General features: G+C 43.0%; 1 protein-coding gene across 1 annotated transcript in view; it reads right to left on the bottom strand.

Annotated features, from left to right (window-relative positions):
• Positions 1-22,991, bottom strand: part of NUP210 (nucleoporin 210) — a 153,022-nt gene that overhangs the window by 82,308 nt on the left and 47,723 nt on the right. The window contains exons 8-15 of the mRNA XM_029050995.1: positions 22,145-22,213; positions 21,241-21,347; positions 20,589-20,729; positions 19,817-19,954; positions 17,941-18,096; positions 15,694-15,892; positions 9,750-9,895; positions 4,177-4,398 (exon numbers count right to left, since the gene is read on the bottom strand). Of these exons, the coding sequence (XP_028906828.1) occupies positions 4,177-4,398; positions 9,750-9,895; positions 15,694-15,892; positions 17,941-18,096; positions 19,817-19,954; positions 20,589-20,729; positions 21,241-21,347; positions 22,145-22,213 (1,178 nt within the window). The remainder of the gene's footprint in view (positions 1-4,176; positions 4,399-9,749; positions 9,896-15,693; positions 15,893-17,940; positions 18,097-19,816; positions 19,955-20,588; positions 20,730-21,240; positions 21,348-22,144; positions 22,214-22,991) is intronic.

Below are 22,991 nucleotides of genomic sequence, written 5' to 3'. Positions count from 1 at the left end.
AGGCTTTCCCACAGTTTCCTGTTCTGGGCATGATGACTGAGCCCTCCAGGTAAGGCAAAAGTATGTCGCAGATTCCTTCCCTTGCCCCTTCGGAGCATCCCATCCCATTATACGGAGGGATGTTTCTGATCCTGTGAACCCAATTTCATTCCCCTTCAACCCTTTCTCCCCAGCTCCTCATCCACAACTGGGGTCCCCCTTCTTGCAGTGGAAGAGGGAGTCCCAGTCCCGTGCTCCATTTGCCCCATCTGCCTTGCTGCTCTCTATCTGGCTCTTCCAGGATCTGGGATTCATGGAATCTTGCAGCCACCTTTCCGTGGATCCCCGTTCAACCCCTGTTTTGCCCCCAGGTACCCCAAGAGCTCCGATCCCCTTGTATAGCTGCCAACATCCCCGTGGCCCTGTCCCCCAATATCCTCTCCCTCCCTTTCTGAGGCTGCAAGGATTAATCATTTTCTCTGCCCTCAAACGTGTATACTGCTGCTGCTACAAACTGTCAGGGGCTGGGAATGAGGTGATTTCACCTTAAATAAAATCCTGTGGCGATGGGTTGCTTTTTTTTTTTTTTTTTGCTTTTTAAAAGAGCAGGACTGTGGGAAGACAGGCAAGGGAGGGCTTGAATTAGGAGTTTGGAGGAAGACAAAATGCTCAGAAAAGAGCAGGAACTCAATGCCTCCATGAGAGGAGACAGCAAGGAAGAAACTGAATTTTTTTGTGCTGATTGGACATAAGGTCAGGTGGGGCTTATGCATCCTGGGCTACATCAGCAATTAGTTCATGATGTACCTCTGGGTTTCATGCATTGTTATCCTACAGAACCAGGAGTATGCCTGTGCTGATAGTCCCGACCATACCACACACAAATATTGTTCTTTCCACTGATGGGTTTGTTGCTTGCAATGTCAGGTGCTGTCTCATGCTTCTCTTAAAATTTCTGCTTGAAAAGAGATATTTCTATCTTGATTGAATATCCCAAGCTGGTTTGTCTTCAGCAGTTGCCTTTCAACTTTCAGCTGTGGTGCTGTGCAGTCAGAGACTGTGTTTTACTACATCCTTAAAGCATTTCCTCTGCCTCCCTTGCTTTCAGTCACCCCATTTCAGTTCACCACAGAGTAGCTTTTTCTCCTCTGGTGCCCCATCTAACGAAGTGTCATTTCTCTGTGCTTCAGTTACCTCATTTGTAAAATGGGGACTAAGACTGTGAGCCCCATATAGGACATGGACTGAGTCCAACCTGATTAGCTTGTATCTATAGTGCCTGGCACATAGTAAGCACTTAACAGATACCATTTTTTTTTTTAAAGTGAGCAAAGCTTTAATGCTAGGACCTTATTCCAGTACTTATTGTTTATACCCTGTCTTGCTCCTTAATGTTGAATATGTACCAAAAGGAACCTTTCAAGGAGAAAGGCGTGACATTTGCGATAGGTCCGGGTCTTGCAATCAGAGAGAAGATTGTACAACACAACAGGTCTACAGACCTTCAGTTTGGGCTGATGACATGTTGCCATGACATTCTGACAGTCTCCCAGACAGTATACTGACTGACCTGGATTCAATTTTCTATTTCTTTGTCTTTCGTTTCTTTGTTGGAGAGTGTAGTGCTTGGGTAACAGAATTCCAGTGTTGCAGTCAGTTCTAGGTTGCCAATTCATGTATTTCAGGCTAATACATTTCTTTGGCTTTCTTCAGACTTATCAGTCCATAATGTTATATTTCGAGTGGTAGTAAGAGTATCCCTGAGCAACAACTTGGTGAGGTTCATTGTACTAGACATTTGGGAAATACAGACTAATGAGGTGATATGTTCCCTGACAAAGAACTTACACTCCAATGGCAGACAGAAACATAAAAATATATTTACAATTACAGTGGTCGCACTAAATACGGTGAGGAGACATGTATACATGAGTGCTAAGAAGGGTGTGCATCAGTTCATAGTTGCTAGAGTTGGTAACGAGATGATATGGCTCAAGGTGCAGGGAAATTAACTGTGGAAAGGGTGTTGGGGGAGAGGGGGGTTTAGGAAGGATTTTAAGGTGGGAAGAGCTGTGATCTGTGGGCAGGGAGGGAGTCTTATAGACTGTAAGCTATATTGCAGGAAATATTCATTTATCTATAGTAATGTCTATCTTCCCCTCTAGACTCTAAGATTTATTGTGAGCAGGGAATGCATCTATCACCTCTGTTTTAGTGCACTCTCCCAAGGGCTTAGTACAGTGCTCTGCACACAGTAAGTGCTAAATAAATAACAATGATTGATTCCAAGCTGGGAGAACAAGATGAATGAGGGGATAGAGGTGGAAGAGTTGAGAGTGAGGTACAGCTAGAAGGTTGGGTTAGAAAGAACAAATACAGCAAGTGGGTGAGGAGAGCAAATGGCTGAAAGTGGGTGGTGGACAGTCTTGAAGTTGATTGTGAGGAGTTTTTGTTTGCTGCAGACAGACACGGGAAACTAGTGGAGGGTTTTGAGGAGGGGAGGGATGTGTCAGAGAAATGCTTCGGGAAAATGACTCCATTATCACCAGGTTGTCTGGATTTTGTTGGGCAACCTATCTTCAATAATAATTTTGGTGTTTGTTAAATGGTTACCATGTGTCTACCACTGTACTAAGCGCTGGGGTAGCTACAAGATAATCAGGTCCCACATGGGGCTCACAGTTTAAGGAGTAGGGAGAACAGGAAGGACTGCACACACCTTCAATAGTAGAAGGTGTGTGCAATCTCTGAAGGATTACCTTGTTTGTGATGAAGCTGGAGTCGTCTTCTCTCTTCAGAGGCTCTGTGATATGGGCCATAAGATCATACAGCTTCTTCAGCGACAGATCCAAGTCCTTGGTTCAGTGACAGTTTGCACTGCCTTGGATTGCTTTAGTTTTGGCATCCCACCACTTATCATACATGTGCCATACCATGATTTCCATATTAAGATAGGTTTCTATAAGTTTCTCTTTTGTCAGGTTCAAGAGATAATGCAGGTTGTTGTTGATGCACTGCTTGTTTTGCTGCAAGTAGCCCTTCAATCCCGGAGTCATTTCACTGAAATTAGTCTCGGCTTCGGCTACCTTTGCCCAGAGTGTTGATGGTTGCCCAGTAAACGCTATCACGGAGAAACATCCATTCACTCTTTACGTTGTAGACTGGGTTTCTTGTTTCAATTGTGTTGTTTTGTAGCATTCCTGCATCACTCCCTGATTTTCACTCTTTAAGCCAAACATTGAGATATCCTGGTCGTGTGGAGGGTGAGGGGGGGCACTTTTTGATACAATGATAAATGGAGACTATCAGGTGATGGTCAGTCTAGCACTCTGCTATACTAGGGTATAGTCAAGGAGATGAAACATTTAGATCACAGTGCCTTCGGGATGTCTTTTGTTTGCTTGTTAGGCAGAAGGTAGTGTTGATGGACAATGAAGTGGTGTTTGGCACACCCGGTGAGTAAGAGTGGACAGTTGGGTTTGATCAATTAAACAGCAATAAACAACTCTTTCTAGAATGCTAACAAACCTTGGAAATAAAATGATTGGGATGATTTCTCTATTTTGCCCTGATTTTCTTGACTTTTTTGGCCAAGCATACGGAATGTCACACAGCCTAAAGCCTTAGAAGGTGAACAGTTTCCCCCCATGAATTTTATGTTAAATTTAAAGCTGACATTGTCATATGGATGGTCACGTTTTCTTGGGTGGTAGGCTGGTTAGCATTGTGGATCAGTGATTATATGAAGGGTAGTGTGGGAGTAAGCGATTATTATATGAAATTATTACTGCACTAGAATCACAAAAGGAAAGCCCAAGCACTTGTTCTGAGCACCCATTTGGGTCACAATTGGAGCAGAGAGTAGAAATGCATATTATGACTATTATTCCATTATTAATGTTGTAAAATATAAATAGGCTTTGAGGCCTCAAGAGGCAATTTAGCTTCTGTCTTTTCAGGGAGGGAAATGACGACAGCATCTAGATCTCAATAAGTTCCTGAAGTCTCCCCAAAAAGCCAAAAGCTGGATGTTTTCATAATTGTAAAGAAGAAAAAGAAAGCCCAGCAGTTGTATTCTCATTCAAATGGCACACAACCACAGACACTTAAGATTGCATCCAGGCCCTGTGTCCATACCACTGACTTTCCCAGGCTCTGATCCTACAGGCTGAACTTGTACAGGCTGCTATCACTCACCTGTTCTCCCAAGGCTTTGCAGGACACTCTAACCCAGTGTTGTAAATAGTTTCTCGAAGCTGGGGGACCAAATAGAGCTAGGCCAATGCTCTCTGTGTCTTCTGAAGTGATGTTCCGGAAGAACTTTGAAGGCTCTAGAACCCAGGGCTTTGGACCCCCTTCAAATAGCATCTCTTTGTATGATCCCAAGGTGACCAAAGCAACAGAAGGGGGATCCACGGTCTGAAAAAAGATAAGCAATTAGAACCATTTCATACTATAGTATAAACATTTTTGCATGCTACATTTGCTTTTCTATATGGTTGTCCTTCATACTAGAAGACACTACAGTGACATAGAGGTACTGCAGATCTCTAAAACCAAGGCCTTGGAAATGAGAGATTGTCAATCTTCTTTATTTCATTTTTTGTCTTGTCCTCTATTTGATTATAAACACCTGGAGGGTAGGGATTTGGTGTTCTCCTTGCTTGGAATGAGGCGATTGACTGAATATTTATTAAGCGCCTATAGCTGACAGAAAACAATGAACCTGAGCACTTCCCACATATAGCTGTCTTGGTTTTTGAAGATAAAGCTATTGATGTTGTGATCTTATCCATTCAAGGGACTTTGGCCAAAAAGAATGTTGTCTGATTGCTACTCCCTTCAGTGTTGTGTGCAAGTTCCTTGCTGCACTAATGGGCTTTTCCCATATAGGGACTGTCTCTATTTTTGAACCTGCCTCTTGGTAACCCGATATTTATAAAGCCCTTGCTCAAAGCCTGTCTCAAAGGTCTTTTGGCTACAAGCATCACCCAAGAAGTCTATTGCTATGTCACATTGTTTGAGGCTAAATACTGCTCAGGGAAGTACCAAATTCTAGTCAAAAATGTTTTCAGACATCTAAGAATAGTAGTGATAAGTATACTATATTCATTATAATGTTCTTCTTTTAGCCCTTTTTTAATAGAGCTACTGAATTTTAAGCAGCAGCATCAATGGCATTTACTGAGCATTCACTCTGTGCAGAGTACTGTACTAGGCGCTTGGGAGAGTACAGTGCAACAGAGTTTGTAGACACACAACAGTCTTACAGTCTTTCATGCCAAGTATTAGAGAGGTCTCTCACAAGCACTTAGTACAGAGCTCTGCACACAATAAGCGTTCAATAAATAAGACTGACTTGAATGAATTAATATAGTGATAAATATTGCAATGTTGACTTTGACCTCATACTTCAAAGGGAGGAGAAGTGCTAAGTGATTTTATAGTGACGACTAAAATCCATTCCCATTTAGCATTAGAATATGACATTTACTATAGGTAACCACACCAAGATGCCTTGTCTCGAGAGGTAAATAGCACTTTGAAAATTAAGTACTGTACTTATATGCACACAAAAAAAATCAAATTTAATAATAATAATAATAATGTTGGTATTTGTTAAGCGCTTACTATGTGCCGAGCACTGTTCTAAGCGCTGGGGTAGACATAGGGGAATCAGGTTGTCCCACGTGGGGCTCACAGTCTTAATCCCCATTTTACAGATAAGGGAACTGAGGCCCAGAGAAGTTAAGTGACTTGCCCACAGTCACACAGCCGACTAGTGGCAGAGCTGGGATTCGAACTCATGAGCCCTGACTCCAAAGCCCGTGCTCTTTCCACTGAGCCACGCTGCTTCTCCTAAAATCTAAGATTTAAAATCTTTAACTTTAACTTAAAATCTTTCAACTTTGGTACCTATTCATACTGCTATTTGACCATGTAACTGCTTATTGTGCCTTACTGTTTTGCTCAATTTGATAGATTTTAGGGATGCCTTACTGCACTTTACATGATCTCCTACAGAAACTTCAGTTTGCACTCTTTTGCTTAACACTATTTTCAAGGAACCAAACAAGAATGCTCATTGGGACATAGTGGCACAGTACAGTTAGAAGGGCTTTTTGGATTGTTCTTTTTTCTCCTTCCAAAACTCTTAAGGTTTCTGCTTTCATCTAGGAGACACCTGACAACATTGCATGGCTTTTGTAACCCACAGCACTATAAAGGAAGAGATAATATTTTTTTTTTTTTGAGAGGAGGAAGAAGAAAAGAAGTGGGAGTGAGGCTGCTCTTCAGTTTGAAGAGCAAGACTAATGGTGGAAGGAGTTTTTCTTTGGCCCTTATATAAGCCATATAACTAAAATCCATCTTGTCTCTCCTCTTTAGATTGTGAGCTTCTTAAAGGCAGAGACCAGGTCTTACATTGAAGTTTCTTTGGATTCTTCTCCCTACTTGGTATGGTATTTTGAACTTTCTACATATTTAGCCAATACTTTTCATTTTAAAAAAACACAGAACAAACAAACCCTAACAAGATGATGGTATGTGTGGGCTTCTATTGCTGTTAATAAGGACTCTCAGAGATTCTTCTGGATGAATCTTAAGGAAACAGGAATGGATCCAAGTATTTCATCAGTGAAGTACACTCTGGTTGGGAGCTAATGACCGTGTTATTTCTGTCTTTGTTGGTCTGATTTCTGCCTTCCAAATGCAGAGTGTCACTTGCCCTTAGAGAGAAAGCTTAAAAACAAACCTTAAAAAGGGCAAGGCTCCATCACAATGTCAGGCAAAGCAAGATTTCTTTCATTACTGCCCAGTGCTACCAAGTCTGTTGCTCCTTGCTAAGTGTGTATATTACCTACAGGTCTGTATATTTTATTCGCTATTCCTGTACAGAGATTCTCTCCCAGATTTACTTCCATTCTATTAAGTCCTTGGTCTCCATGTATTAAACTATTGCACCATGTTAGGTACCTTGAATTCCTAGGCTTGAACACAGAGACTCTAAATGTCACTTCCCAGACACACGTAGGCATATGCACACATGAACTCCATCTTCATCTTCTCTTTTTCATATTTTGGTAACAAATCAAATTTTCTCCAACGAACAGAGACCAGGACTACCTTTGTGTACTTGCATATCACCAGGCTTCATTTTGAGCAAAAGCTTCTGGATCTTGATTGCAACTTCAATAATGTATATCACCTACTGCTTCTGCCAAGACTATGATAATTTTATCAGTTAAGTGTGTTGATAATAATCTGCAAAAGCATCCTAAGAGGTGTTTGTGAGAAACATCTTGGCCTAGTGGGAAGGGCACGGGCCTGGGAATCAACAGGCCTGGGTTCTAATCCCAGCTCTGCTGCTAGCCTGCTGGATGACCTTAGGCAAGTCACTTAACTTCTTGAGTTCTCAGTTTCCTCCTCTATGAAATGGGAATAAAATACCTGTTTTCTCTTCTACTCAGACTGTGATCCCCATAAGTGGCAGGAACTGTGTCTGACCTGATTTTCTTGTATCTACCCCAGCCCTTAGTACACAGTGCTTGGGACATATTAAGTGCCTAACAAAACAAGTATTAATGGTAAAGGACCTGAGTTTCTCACTGCTTCCTGCTTTATTTCCCGACTTTAAAAAGTCAGTTGAAATGATCTACTCTGATTGTCCCAGTAGTAATAGCAATTATTAAGTGCTTAATTTGTGCAAAACCCTAGGAAAGAATACACAGGTGGTAATTAGACATTGATAATAATAATGATGGGATCTGTTAAGCACTTACTCTGTGCCAGGCACTGTACTAAGCGCTGGGGTAGATACAAGCAAATTGGGTTGGATGTAGTCCCTGTCCCACATGGGGCTCACATTCTCAAACCCCATTTTACAAATGAGGGAACTGAGGCCCCAAGAACTAAAGTGGCTCATTCAAGGTCACACAGCACACAAGTAGTAGAGGCAGGATTAGAACCTATGACCTTCTGCCTCCCAGGCCCGTTCTTCATCCACTACATCATGCTGCTTCTTATGGGTCCCTGTCCCAGGTAGGGGGTGGGGAGGGAAGACCCCCATCCTTGCTATCAGAGTTATTAAAACTATTTCCAGATTTAGTGAGGTTCAGTTCCAAGCTATGCTAATGTTTTCCAGGATTCACTCAAGAAAATGTATAGTATTACAATGGATCTTGGTCCTTTGTTTAACCATTCATTCATTCAATCATATTTATTAAGCACTTACTGTGTGCAAAGCACTGTACTAAGTGCTTGGAAAGTGCAATTCAACAACAAATAGAGACAATCCCTGCCCACAATGGGCTCACAGTCTAGAAGCGGGGAGACAGACATCAAAACAAGTAAACAGGCATCAATAACCCATTACTCTCTGCCTCTCTGTGTTTCCCTTGAGGGTCTATGTGTTTAGGTACAAAACCTATCTGAACAGGGAACCTAATTTGATAGCACTAATGGATTGGAAAACATGCCATGGATTCTGGCAGAAACCAGTTGGTTAATTCCTCAGCAGCAATTTTCTGAAACATGCTAATAACTCCAATTTTCTTAACAAGGCTTTGTTTTTCTAACTCCAAATGTGATTTCCATACCAACAACCACCTTTTTCCAAACCTAAGATTTAATATTGTTCTTTATGGTGTTGCATTATTTTACAGAGTTCTGCAAGAAACTGGAATGTCTCATGGAAGAGCCAAAACTTTAGATGTCAGGAATTTGAGATGTTAATCTCAGCTTTGTTGCTGATTTGCAGAGGGATTTAAAAATAGCTCGAAAATTTCCCCAGCTCTCCCCATACTTACTAGTATCTTGGGCTGCATTTTTACATGGGCAAATGATGAAGCAATTAGGTGGATGACTCAATCCCCAAATTTGCAAGATAATATTGGGACAAATGAGAGATTTGGGAACCTGAATCAGTCCACTTGGGTGGCTGATTAGCCAGCACAGACTTTGGACAGCCCATTCATCTAAGGAGACAGAGTCAAAAACTGTGCTGGGCACAGTAAATGGCCGTTGGGTGTGGTGTGTGTAGAGTGAAATTGAGATTCCTGATTTACCTCAGTTTTTTCAGTTTGGGATAGCTAGCAACATCATCTTCAAATCTGTTGGGCAACCATATACCCAGATCTGCTCCCTAGGAGTGATCAAATACTCAACCGTCCACCTGAATTTTCTTTTTTTTTTTTGTATAGTCCCAGCATCACTGGCAAATGGAGGTATCGATTGCCTGAAGAAGGATGACTAACTCACTCTTTAGAATCAGTGTGGCCTAGTCGAAAGAGACAGTCCCAAGATTCAGAGGATCTAGGTTCTAAGCCCAGCTTTCATGCACAGGTCACCTCACTTTTCTGTGCCTCACTTACTGCATCTGTAAAATGGGGATTAAATCCTCCTCCCTCCAATTTAGACTGAGAAGTCCATGTGGGATAGGGACTGTATCTCACCCGATTAACCCTAGCACTTAGAACAGTGCCTGACACATAGGAAGCGCTTAAATACCATTTAAAAAAAAAAATTCCAAATCACAATTCTTACTTGATTAGACTGTAAGCCCGTCAAACGGCAGGGACTGTCTCTATCTGTTGCCGACTTGTTCATTCCAAGCGCTTAGTACAGTGCTCTGCACATAGTAAGCGCTCAATAAATACTATTGAATACTTGTCTGCCATTCGACTTCTTCTAGGCTTGGCCCAATTTCTTCCAGGCAGGGTGCCTAAAGCTCTGCACTAATGAATATGGCTGTTTTTCTTTCAAGGGCTTACCTTCAAGGGGAGATAGGCAGCAATAATGATTTTAGTGCTCAGGTGGATGTGACCATGCGTATAGCTCACAAGGAGAGTGGTGTATCCTTGAATCTCTGCCCTGACTCGGACGCCACTGCAAAAATCCAAACCTGGTTTCAGTCTCCCTGTCAGAAACAAAAAGAAACATAATGTACTCTTTTTAGGGGGCATTGGTTCACTAACATTTTGTGCTTAATGCATAACTGTACTTGTTTTAGAACACCTCTGGAATGTCTTGATATTTTTTTTTGCCCTGGGGCTACAGAAATTAACAGTGTAGCAAACAATTGCATAAATACCTATAATACAGTGAAGGGGGGAGGGGTGGGACTAAGAAGTGGGAACCTGTATTCATTCATTCATTCAATAGTATTTATTGAGCGCTTACTATGTGCAGAGCACTGTACTAAGCGCTTGGGATGAACAAGTCGGCAACAGATAGAGACAGTCCCTGCCGTTTGACGGGCTTACAGTCTAATCGGGGGAGACGGACAGACAAGAACAATGGCACTAAACAGCGTCAAGGGGAAGAACATCTCGTAAAAACAATGGCAACTAAATAGAATCAAGGTGATGTACAATTCATTAACAAAATAAATAGGGTAACGAAAATATATACAGTTGAGCGGACGGGTACAGTGCTGTGGGGATGGGAAGGGAGAGGTGGAGGAGCAGAGGGAAAAGGGGAAAATGAGGCTTTAGCTGCGGAGAGGTAAAGGGGGGATGGCAGAGGGAGTAGAGGGGGAAGAGGAGCTCAGTCTGGGAAGGCCTCTTGGAGGAGGTGATTTTTAAGTGAGGTTTTGAAGAGGGAAAGAGAATCAGTTTGGCGGAGGTGAGGAGGGAGGGCGTTCCAGGACCGCGGGAGGACGTGACCCAGGGGTCGACGGCGGGATAGGCGAGACCGAGGGACGGCGAGGAGGTGGGCGGCAGAGGAGCGGAGCGTGCGGGGTGGGCGGTAGAAAGAGAGAAGGGAGGAGAGGTAGGAAGGGGCAAGGTGATGGAGAGCCTTGAAGCCTAGAGTGAGGAGTTTTTGTTTGGAGCGGAGGTCGATAGGCAACCACTGGAGTTGTTTAAGAAGGGGAGTGACATGCCCAGATCGTTTCTGCAGGAAGATGAGCCGGGCAGCGGAGTGAAGAATAGACCGGAGCGGGGCGAGAGAGGAGGAAGGGAGGTCAGAGAGAAGGCTGACACAGTAGTCTAGCCGGGATATAACGAGAGCCCGTAATAGTAAGGTAGCCGTTTGGGTGGAGAGGAAAGGGCGGATCTTGGCGATATTGTAGAGGTGAAACCGGCAGGTCTTGGTAACGGATAGGATGTGTGGGGTGAACGAGAGGGACGAGTCAAGGATGACACCGAGATTGCGGGCCTGCGGGACGGGAAGGATGGTCGTGCCATCCACGGTGATGGAGAAGTCTGGGAGCGGACCGGGCTTGGGAGGGAAGATGAGGAGCTCAGTCTTGCTCATGTTGAGTTTTAGGTGGCGGGCCGACATCCAGGTGGAGACGTCCCGGAGGCAGGAGGAGATGCGAGCCTGAAGGGAGGGGGAGAGGACAGGGGCGGAGATGTAGATCTGCGTGTCATCTGCGTAGAGATGGTAGTCAAAGCCGTGAGAGCGGATGAGTTCACCGAGGGAGTGAGTGTAAATGGAGAACAGAAGAGGGCCAAGAACTGACCCTTGAGGAACTCCAACAGTTAAAGGATGGGAGGGGGAGGAGGCTCCAGCGTAGGAGACCGAGAATGATCGGCCAGAGAGGTAAGAGGAGAACCAGGAGAGGACAGAGTCCGTGAAGCCAAGGTGAGATAAGGTATGGAGGAGGAGGGGATGGTCGACAGTGTCAAAGGCAGCAGAGAGGTCAAGGAGGATCAGAATGGAGTAGGAGCCATTGGATTTGGCAAGAAGGAGGTCATGGGTGACCTTAGAGAGAGCAGTCTTGGTAGAGTGGAGGGGACGGAAGCCAGATTGGAGGGGGTCTAGGAGAGAATGGGAGTTAAGGAATTCTAGGCATCGATTGTAGACGACTCGTTCTAAGATTTTGGAAAGGAAGGGTAGTAGGGAGATAGGACGATAACTGGAGGGGGAAGTGGGGTCAAGAGCGGGTTTTTTTAGGATGGGGGAGACGTGGGCGTGTTTGAAGGCAGAGGGGAAGGAGCCTGTAGGAACCTGTAGGAAAATAGCCGGTAGATTCTTGCCAAGAAAAATGTAGTAGAGGTTGCTATTTGCATCAGTGAGAACATCCAGCCAGCAAAACACATTCTCATTTATGTAATTACAAAGTCAGCTACAATGTGAAAAGTGAAGGCATGGTTTATTTCCATACAAAGTAACATGTGTGCATTTTCATGTTAAAATTCCAATCTTGTCTTGGGACCTGGGGGATCTTGTTCTTGTTGGGTAAATACAATATCACTGAATGAGAAGGTATAAATTGCAGTAGGAAAGTAAGGATGAAAGTGGAGGAGGCAGAACATCAGAGGTCTGAAATAGATCTAATTTGCCTAGTGTTTTGTTTTTTTTAGGGCTAAGAATGTAAACTCCTTGTGGGCAGCAAATGTGTCTACCAATTCTATTGTATTTTACTCTCCCGAGAGCTCAGTACAGTGCTCTGCACACTGTGAGCACTCAATAAATGAAGTAAAAAAAAAAAAGACTGGTACCTCATTGGACACAAAGTTTATTTCGCTTTTTCAGATACATAACAGGTCTGCTTTAGTTTGGTCTTGCCTGGATGACCCTTGTAAAACTTTCAAGAGACTCTTCAGCAAGCATTTTGATTTCATTAAGATGATTATGCTGTATGGAGTTCTTTTGGCTCATTCCTTTTTTTTTTTTTTTTTAAAAAAAAAGATATTTATTGAGCGCTTACTATGTGTCAGGTACCATAGGAAGAACTGGGGTAGGTACAAGCTAGTCAGGTTGGACACAGTCCCTGTGCCTCAGATGGGGCTCACAGTCTTAATCCCCATTTTACAGATGAGGTAATTGAGGCATAGAAAAGTTAAGTGACTTGCCAAAAGGTCACAGCAGACAAATGGTGGAGCTGGGATTAGAACCCAGGTCCTTCTGACTCCCAGGCCCAGGCTCTATCCATTAGGCTACACTGCTTCTCAAATATAGGACTCAAGCCCCTGTAGCAATTTTGAGGCGCCAACCAATGCACCCTGCCAGAATGCTGATTCGGGAGGTGGGGCTGCATTGGTATCCACAGTCAGTCAGTTAATTCTATTTATTGAGAGATACCATGTGCAGAGCACTGTACTACTAAGTGCTTGGGAGACTATAATTGACCAATATAACAGAGACATTCCCTGCCCACAGTGGGCCGATTCCACAGGGATGATGGCCCACACAGCTTCCTCAGCACAACTCCCAGCCTTGCTCACCCCAACTAGCAACAAAACCTGACAGTTTCCCATCAGGGACCCAAAAAACACACAAAAAAACCCACACCCAAAATGAAGGATTTCCCAGTTACCTCTTTGAAGTACCTATCCCCTTTAACATCCTTGCCCCCATTTTCACTCCCCAAACTCATAATGAAAGGTTGGAACCTATGATGGTACCCAGGCCATGTAACATCTCCTGATGGTTAACTGGACAATCTGCTGGGGCCTCCAGGACAGTGTGGCAGCCAAATGTTGGAAGAAAGCTGGACCCAGCCTGAACTCAGCTCTGTAATAAGAAAAAATCCCAGAAGCGGGTGGGGCAGAAATCTCCCAGCTCATGCTGCCTGGACTGTGACTGCAGTCCTACCTCTTGGATTTTTCTCCTCCCCGAGGTCCTGGGATGCAAACCCAGCAACTTATTCAGTGGCTGCTTAGCCACCATCCCCTCATCCCCCCCTTAAAAGTATGCTCCCTTGTCTCCACAGTCTTTGCGGTCTCTCTTCCCATCCCCACCCACAAAGTCCACTTGCCTCCCAAGCTGGGGTGACAATTAGAATATTTTTCTTTTAACTTTCAGCACTGGACAACCCCAAGCTGGGCCAGAGAGTCACAGCTCTATCTCCATAGTATGAGATCCCAGGAGTCTGCCCTAGGGTCCGGGAACAAAATGGGACTTCCCCGCTGCTTTGGAGCACTTGTCTCAACCCTGTATTATGACAGTCTTCTCACTTCTATTTAGCAATATACTGGAACTATCTCCAAACTTAAATAATTTCTGTTATATGAGATATGGAATTTAACTTCATTGAAACTCAGTTTCCTTTTGATTCTTCTGAAAGTATATTATACCTTTCATGGGAGGAGGTGGGGTTCCTTATTTATAAGAAATAGACTAAGCTCTCTGTGGGCAGAGAATGTGCCTACCAACTCTGTCATATTATACTGTCTCAAGTGCTTAGTACAGTGCTCTGCACACAGTAAGCACTCAATAAAATGTGACAGATTGAGGGAATATGGTTTTTCCAAATAGGCTGTTCTATTCTGTAGTCAATTAGGAAAACATTACACTAAACTACTATCCAACTGATGGACCCACTCCACACCCTACCAGAGTAAAGTGGCAGAATGGAAAACTGGGGTCTTTAGTTCTTTTCTAGAATTCTTAGGTGACACCATCCCAGGGAAAGAAAGAGTTTTGGCAAAAACCGGGGACACTGTACACACTTGGTGAATTTGGGACAGTATGTTCTACAAAATTTGCTCAGCATTATAGAAACAGAAATATTCATTACTCTATATCTTTACATTCCTTTTGATAGAGTATCTCTCTGAGAAAGGGGCACTATTTAGGTTGTGAGAGTGATAGGAGGGGCAGGCCATTGAAATTTTTGGTTATGGTAGAGTGACTTTTGGTAACTATTTCCTTGGCTGTGATCTTTCTCTCTCACACACATCCCCCTCCACCCCCCCACCACCAAATTTGGGAAAGCACAAGGGTCATAATGCCAGCAGTGAGATGGGTCCTCCAATGAATGCAGTTCCATTTCCAATACCCCAAAAGGAAGTGGCTCATTTCCTGGAAAGACAGCAAGTGCTACTGGGGTGGAAACATCTGGTGACAGGATGGAAGAAATAAATTACTGATAATTAGTAGCCTTCAGTCATATGGTGCTTTGCTCCTACTTGGACATCTGAGGGGGTGCAACCTGAATTTTCCCTCTTCCCTGGAGAGTAGGGGACGGCAGGATAGAAGCTCAGTATACTACTGAGTCCAAATGTGGGGCAAGAATCTCAAACATTAGGATGTATTATGATTATTATACTTACTATACTTACTATGTGTCCAGCACTGTTCTAAGCGATGAGGTAGATACAAGTGAATTAGATGTATCAGAATTTGATTTTTAGTCCAATTAACCACTAAGTATTTATGGTGCAACCAGAGACAGTTCCCTAGACTGTACACTGGGATGTTGAAGCAGTCAAAAAAGTAGTAGTTTGGCAAAGTTATGGGAGAATGCTGACATCACCCAACATATATGATGTCTAGCTGTTGTCAAGGCTCTTAGACCTTTCCCCAGTGTCAAAAAGCAAGATGAACAATGTTCTGCTCCTGAACCTAAATAAAAACCAACCTCCCAAAAATCTCTAAGGCAGAAGTCAAAAACAGGTGAGGTTTCACAGCAAGAGAAAAATACACTGGATTTTGACTCAAAGTAACAGGATTCTAATTCCTGCCACATGATCTTTAACAAATTATAATCTCTTTGTTTTGTTCATCTGTACAATGGGAATAGTAAACCCCTTGACCTATATACCTTATAGGGATGTTTGAGGAAAAATGGGGTAATCATACACACACATGTTTCCAATTCATGATGATATAGTCATTCAAGGTAGTGTTTTCATTATCATTTGATGACCTTCAGGTCATTTCTGTTTCAAGACCGAGAAGGGAGAAACATTGCATAAGAACTGCCAATTATACAAACTTCAACTGTGTCTCTTCTGATCAGAACCCAAATTTTGGTCCCCTTACCTGGCAGTGGCTGGAACACACCACGGTTCTCCACCTCAACCACCAAGTCAAAGTGAGAACAGTCACTCAGAGTGACCACCTCACTGGCATCCCCATGCATGAGGCCATTGATCCTCAGGGGTAGCTCCAGGGTCTGGCCCACACGTGCCTCCACCTGGCACGGGGTGAACTCCATGCTGCTAGGCTCAATCACATACACCTGAAAGACACAAGCAGCACAGTCACAACCTGAATGCACAACAGATGTAGCCAGGGCAGAAGACAGAACAGGGACAAAGCACTGAGCCCTGTGCTTATTTTCTTCTCACCTGTATCTTTTCCTTCCTCTCAGATTCTTCTAATCTCTTTGACAATCCATATTTTCCTATCCAAATTCTTAGCACCCTCTTAGAAGAGCATTTCAGGGAATTGGAACAGCTACCCCTTTTCAGCCAAAGTTACTGCCTTGTACTGAACATTAAAGCATCCATTACAAGTGGATTGCAACATTCCACAAGGATTGCTCTTCTCTGGGCTTTTTATCTGTAGTTTCTTTAACATTTTAAAAAACCATCTGCTAATGGCTTTAGAGCAAATTGCTGCACCATATGGAGTAGAAGTAAAATTGTAGTCCACCGCTCCCCCCCACAGGCAATTGACTATTCTTCTAACTTGCTAATCAAGGTCAGTGGATTAGGCTTCTGCCAAAATTAGTCCATGGCTAGCAAATACTGTTGAATGCATTAATGTGGAACACATCCCCAAGAGAGAAGAGGCTCATGTTGAAAGGAGGTGGGAAAAGAAGACTTTCCCAAGGCTCCACTATGATATGCATAAAGTTTAAAGCACCCTCCTAGAGACAACTATGATTGGCTAAAAAGATAACATCTCTGTGGGGCTGGGGAATGAGGCCAGAGTTATCAAGGGAAGACTTCAGGTCAGCTAGTAGGTCTTAACATTGTATTAGAAATCTATTAGAATGGGGTGGTTTTGAAGATACAACTTATAAACAGATTAGAAGTCACCCCAAGTAACCTCCAAACCAGAGTTAGCTACTTACAGTTCTATTGGGCATGCTCTGACCCCTGACAGCCAATCACTTCTTTATTTCAATGTTTACAGCAGGGCACAACAAATTATTTTCCCACTTGCCAGTGGCAAGGCTGATGGTTGACTGCCTCCTTTAATCCTATGTGGAATTAGCAAACACAGTAGGGAGGAAGGAGAAGTACTGAGAGAAGGCCAAACCCATCCTCCAAACCACACTTGCTAAACTGGCCTGCCAAATAATAACCAGAGCTGATGTAGCTTTGAACACTGGTCCTTCCATTTTACATCAAATTACCTCTCAGAATGAACAACCATTTGAGTAGAGTCCTACAAACCTTCTCTGATTGATTGTTTCCCTAACAGTAATGATGATGATGATATTTGTTAAGCACTTACTATGTGACAAGCACTGTTCTAAACACTGGGGTAGATACAAGGTTATCAGGTTGTCTCATTTGGGGCTCACAGTCTTAATCCTGATTTTACAGATGAGGTAACTGAGGCGCAGAGAAGTTAAGTGACTTGCCCGAAGTCACACACATCACAAGTGGCAGATTTGGGATTCAAACCCATGACCTCTGACTCCCAAGCTCATATTCTTTCCACTAAGCTATGCTGCTTCTCAGTACAGGCACTGTTTCAAATAATTGATAACTACTTGTTATTAAAAAGGGTACAAGGAGGCAGTGATTTCCTCTACTTATGATATCTTAGGAGAGGTAGCCAAATTAACAGGTAACTTCCAGGATTTATCATATTTAAATAAAATCAGCTTAAGATAGTCACCCTAATAACTAACTGGGTTTCCTGTCTCTTCCTGTCTTTATCAACAGGCTAGCTGTATTTATCACCCTACCCAACAGATAATAAGAATTGTGGTATTTGTAAAGCATTTACAATAGGCCAAGCACCATACTAAACAGTGGGGTAGAGAAAACATAATCAGGTCCCATACGGGGTTCACATTCTATGTAGGAGGGAACACAGGTATTGAATCCCCATTTTGCAGATGAGGGAACTGAGGCACCGAGAGGTTAAGTGACTTGCCCAAGGTAACACAGCAGACAAGTGGCAGAGTTGGGATTAGAACCCGGGTGCTCTGACTCCCAGGCCCGTGCTCTTTCCATCAGGCCACATTGCTTCCTTTCTCAGGAATGTCTTGATTTTTTCCTTATCTCCAGGTGTAAAATTAACTAGGAGGACCGTCGCACATGGTACCTTCATTTCTCCATAGTGAAGAGGGTTCTGGACATCATGCGCCTGAATTACACTGACACCTATGTTGCTGCCAGTGGTCATCACTCCCTTGACTGTGACAGTTGCCACGAAATGGCTGGATGAGGACCAGCTGAAGTTTCCGCTCCCACCATGAGCCTAGCAGAGGAGCAAAAGAGGTTGTGTTAATGTAGGGGCAATCAGTTGTATTTATTGAGTTGCATACTTGTGCAGAGCACTGTACTAAGAGCTTGGGAGAATACAATATGACAATATAACAGACCTTCACCAGTCTCAGTTCATTAGATGAATAACAGAGAAAATAGGGTGTTCTCCTCCCCAGCAAGCAGCAGGTCCCAAGTTCTCAGAACCAGAAACCTGCCTTCTGAAATCCTGGGAACAGCAACTGCAAGGCCTTTATTCACTTCATTCACTCCCTCTTCCATGATATTTAGGGCTTCGCCTTGATCATGCTGCCATTTCCTCTACATACTTCACTCCAGCACAGTTCCTGAGCTCCAATGACTAACAGTATTTGTTGTCAGAAGACGGTGGTCTCAGTCAGCCCACCAGAGGTCCAGTTCTTCTGATATGGGACAGCTCTTCAAAGCTGAGCTGCTCCACTGTGGTTCGCCCAGAAAGCTCAAAGCAGATGCCTGGCAATTAAGCTCTCTAGAAGCTAAGACGAAGGACTGAGGTGGGGAAAGAGGGATTTCTTTTCATCCCAGCATCTCCACTTTTAAAATAAACAACAAAGTAAAAAGGCCATCCATGTCTACCTAAACAGAGCTCTAAGACTGCATCTGGAAGAGGTGAGCAAGAGATAAGAGGATAGCATAGTCCCGAAAATATTAGCCTGCAATGACAGAATCTAAGAACACAGAACAGAGGGTATCCTGCTGTTGTATCCTGGACACACTACTGAAATTGCATATTCTTGAGCAGTTCCACCAACAACACCAGTGTACAATACATTAAGGTACATTACATTAAGAATCTGCAATTTCAGTAGTATGTCCAGGTCTCACAGACTTGATGTGGAGTTTAATAGCCCAGTGTTATCAGACTTCTCTGTTTTTCTCCCAAAGCCTTGATTCTCAAAAGAATCAAGCATTCCTCTCCATATGGACTGGCTTATATATAATAGCTAGCTCCAAATTATAGAATGCCAGGAGAAAAAAGAATACAATAAAAGAAACTTATCTTCCAGGAAACTTTAAAATGACATGAGTGAGATGATTTAGTCCTAAACTACATTTTTTTGTGCTCAAAGTCTCCCAACTCAGCATTCTTACAAAAACATCATTTATATTCCTACATAAAACAAAAAACAATACAGGGCTTGTGTGAGAAGGATGCAAACTTGCCTTTGAATTGGCAGACAATTATAAAGTTCTCAAACTGTATTTGCCATTTCTTTCCCAATCCCCGTTATTCTAGGAGAATGAAAATTTCCAAAAAGACTAGAATAGATAGGAATGACGACATTTAATACAGGCTAAAAAGAATGGAATAAATATGGCATTATCCAAATGGACTTAAGCCAGAAGATGAAACCCCAATCAATCAGTGGTATTTATTGAGCACTCACTGTATACAGAGCATTGTACTGAGCACTTGGGAGAGTGCAATACAACAGGGTCGGTAGACACGTTTCCTGCCCACAACAAGTTTACAGTCTAGAACCTCCAAACTAGCCCACCCAATTTTTTCCTGTTTTAATTGTAATATTTCCTCTGAGACTCACGGGGATATTATTGAAAGGAGTAAAAAACAAAAAGCTTGACAGAGACTCCTGAGATGAACTCCATTTTAATGAGAGGAACACATCATCCCCAGGAAAACTATCCCTATGTCATTTTTTTTTTCTGAATCTTACCTTGATAGTGTACTGATAGGCTCCAGCTTTTGGCTGCCACGGAAATGTCAAAATACTTGGTGAGAGAGTGATAGGAACATAAATTTCAACCTCCTGCTGGTTTCGGACTGGAACAGGTAACGTGTGGACACCTCCATCCTGAAAGGGTTAACCACATTCACCATAAACCCCACCGCATCTGCATTACTCTTGGAAGGTCAAAAGGCTGTACACAAAACTATTTCTAACAACTAAAGGCCCAAAAGAAAATGGGTACCCAATTGGGTAAACCTGGATCAGGTTTTCCAGAAAATCTGTGCGTGTGGAAAGTGCTACACATGCTTTTTTGCAGGCAGATAATTGTGCCCTGTTAATTAGGGAACAGGAGCAGATGTAGCAGCTGGAGTGGGGTTAGACAGAAGGGTGCACTAGAAAAGATGGACAAAACCAAATGCTAATTTTTCAGGCTGCTGACAATTGCTACAGGTCTGGAGATGTTTGATCTGGCCTCTAAAACTACATTAACAAAACTTAAAGACTCATTATACAGAATCGAGAGATTCCAGTTAATCAACCTGGAAAAGAGTGGGCACAGTTTGCTGGGACAGTTGCTAGGGAACACACACCATGCTGATTGCCCACCTTAGATGGTGTCAAATATTTTCATCCCGAGCAGGGTTACTCTCAAAAGTTGGACACACTAAGAAATCTAGCTTTTCATGTCATTTTTCTCTGCACTGAATCAGTAGCTACAGGCTCAAGGTGCTTTAATAACCAAGGAACATTTTTTTACCTGGTCTACCACAGAAGTCAGAGCAGCGTCGATAACTGTCTGGCCCCTCTTTATTGCCTTCACTTGATGGTATGACCCATTTTGGGAGGACTTCAGTACTTCAAAGTACTCCTGAGGCAGCACTGTGGCAATCCTAATATTCTGAAAGTGAAAGCATGTGAGGTGAGCTCTCCTGAACCAGCTGAAGCATAGGAAAGAATGCCTATTTTTAAAAAAGCAACAAGAGAAAACTTGTAAATTGGATCCTCATGGAACAAAAGAACTGGCTACGTCACTCCCTTTAATAAGATGAGGAATCCAGCAGCTTCTCTGAAAAGACAAATGGCATTCATCCAGTTGGCTAACTTGGTTACCCCCAGTACCTATCCCAGACAGTGGACCCAGTGAAAGGGATGGGATGGTAATGATTTTAATCAGTCTAATTCTATGACTAGAACCTAGTTAACCGGCAATATTAGGGAGTTTTTAATAATGCACAAACACAACCACATACTCTGAGTTTTTCCAACTCACCCTGTCACATACATGTACCTATTCCCAGTTGCTGGCCTGGCCTTGAAATTGTCCATATAAAACAAGTTGAGACAAAAATGCGTCTGAGTGCCACATGCCCTGGAGCATGCATGGGAACCTGTCATGGACATTCACTTACATCCGATAAATAAACCTTGTTGCTTGATTTGTCATACACTTCAATGGTGATTTCGTAAAATCGGCCGGTTTCTAGGACCCATCTGTCCCCGGGATGGATTGTAAACCCTATAAAGTGAGAAAGAAGTGTAGCAATGCATAGTACAGGTTACCTGTCAAACTGGTTTTTAACCGTTACAGCACACATGCCCCATATATTTTGAACTTGAGTGACCAACTTGCTAAGAATTAATTTTTCACAAAATAAAAAACAAAAAAACCCTCAAACCCAATTTAATCCCATTTTTAAGAAGGAATTTACAATGAACCTAAACAAGATAATATTCTTACATCTTGGGCAGGCAAGATAATATTGGCCACTGAATAATGGTAGTATTTATCATCGAAATCATTCAAAACATTTAAGTCTTTTTAATAGATAACTGAAAAAGTTGAAACTTTAGTTTTCATGACCTGAATGAATATCCACGAGGGCCCTCCTCCCTCCTTCCCTTCCTACACCCCTTTTCCTTTGCCTTCCACTCCTCCTAAGTTGCCTTCCCACCTTCACTGTTACTACGGTTTCCCACGCTTTCTCTTACCCCTTCATCAGAAAAGGGATCCTGAACAGTGTTTTCCTAAAGTTTTTAAAGGACCTTGAAATTCCCCAGAGGTAAGATGCTCCAGCCAGGAGATTTTGATTTGAATTGTCCTTCCTCTACCTGAATCTGCACAGCGAAATGTCCAAAAAGTGGGGAGCCAGAGAAAGATCAAGGTGTATGATCTATAAACTAAACCATGAGACCCCGGCCAAGAGTGTTAGCTGTCCAGCTGATAGTTTTTCCAGCTCTAAATACATTTAAAACAAAATTCAGCAATTCTTTAATAGTCAGAAATACCCAGAAGCTCATTAGTCCTGCACTCACCCAAATATCCAGGTTCCACAACATAAATCGTGCTGTTGGGTAATCTGGAAGCTCCTTGCATACGAATACCTGAGATTTTAGTTAAGGGACAAAACTCTAAAGAAAAATATACACTTGTTGGAAGGGAAAGAATGAACAAGGATAATAATGCTTGTTGTTGGCTGTTCAGGCCTAGAACACTGAGAGCTCACTAAAGTTGAAGAATGCTTCTAGCAGCACAACTCCACTGGCTGGGACATGTGAGGAGAATGGAAAATAGCACGGAATTGGGAGGCAGGAGATCAGGGCAAGACCTTGTCCTTGGGCAAGTCACTCTGGGTCTCCTTTGTCTCATCTCTAAAATGGGCAGGAGTTTTCTGCTCCCTTGTGGGAAAGGGACCTGATTACCCTGTATCTAACCCAGTGCTATGTAAATAACCAGAGCTCATGATAGCAGGAGCTTCTGTTGTACGGTGAACTGAAAAAAGGCACAACAGAGGATTGAAAAATAGAGTGAAACAGATTCAAATAACCACACCTAGCAGTGAACTGTAGGGAGACCAATACAGCAGACACAGCAGCCCGACAGCCAGTAATTAAAACCATGAGGCAGGGTGCAAAAACAGAGACAGGCCCTGTGTACTACAATCCCATTAGCGCAGCTAGAATCTACTCTTAGGGGCAAACAACGTGGAGGGAGAGCCAGCCACACATTAGTCTTTTCAGTCAGACTTACTAACTTACTAACTTTCAGTCAGGATCTTATTACTATCAGTGTCATCGCTGAAAGCAAAAGTCAGCTTTACATGAACACACACATGCACCCCCATGTGTGTATATACATACTTATGTATAAAGGCCAAACAAA

Source organism: Ornithorhynchus anatinus, chromosome X1 (assembly GCF_004115215.2).
Source record: "Ornithorhynchus anatinus isolate Pmale09 chromosome X1, mOrnAna1.pri.v4, whole genome shotgun sequence".
In the NCBI taxonomy this organism is placed as follows: Eukaryota; Metazoa; Chordata; class Mammalia; order Monotremata; family Ornithorhynchidae; genus Ornithorhynchus; species Ornithorhynchus anatinus.
The sequence above is the reverse complement of the archived record's forward strand: the minus strand, read 5'-3'. Positions and strand labels throughout refer to the sequence as shown.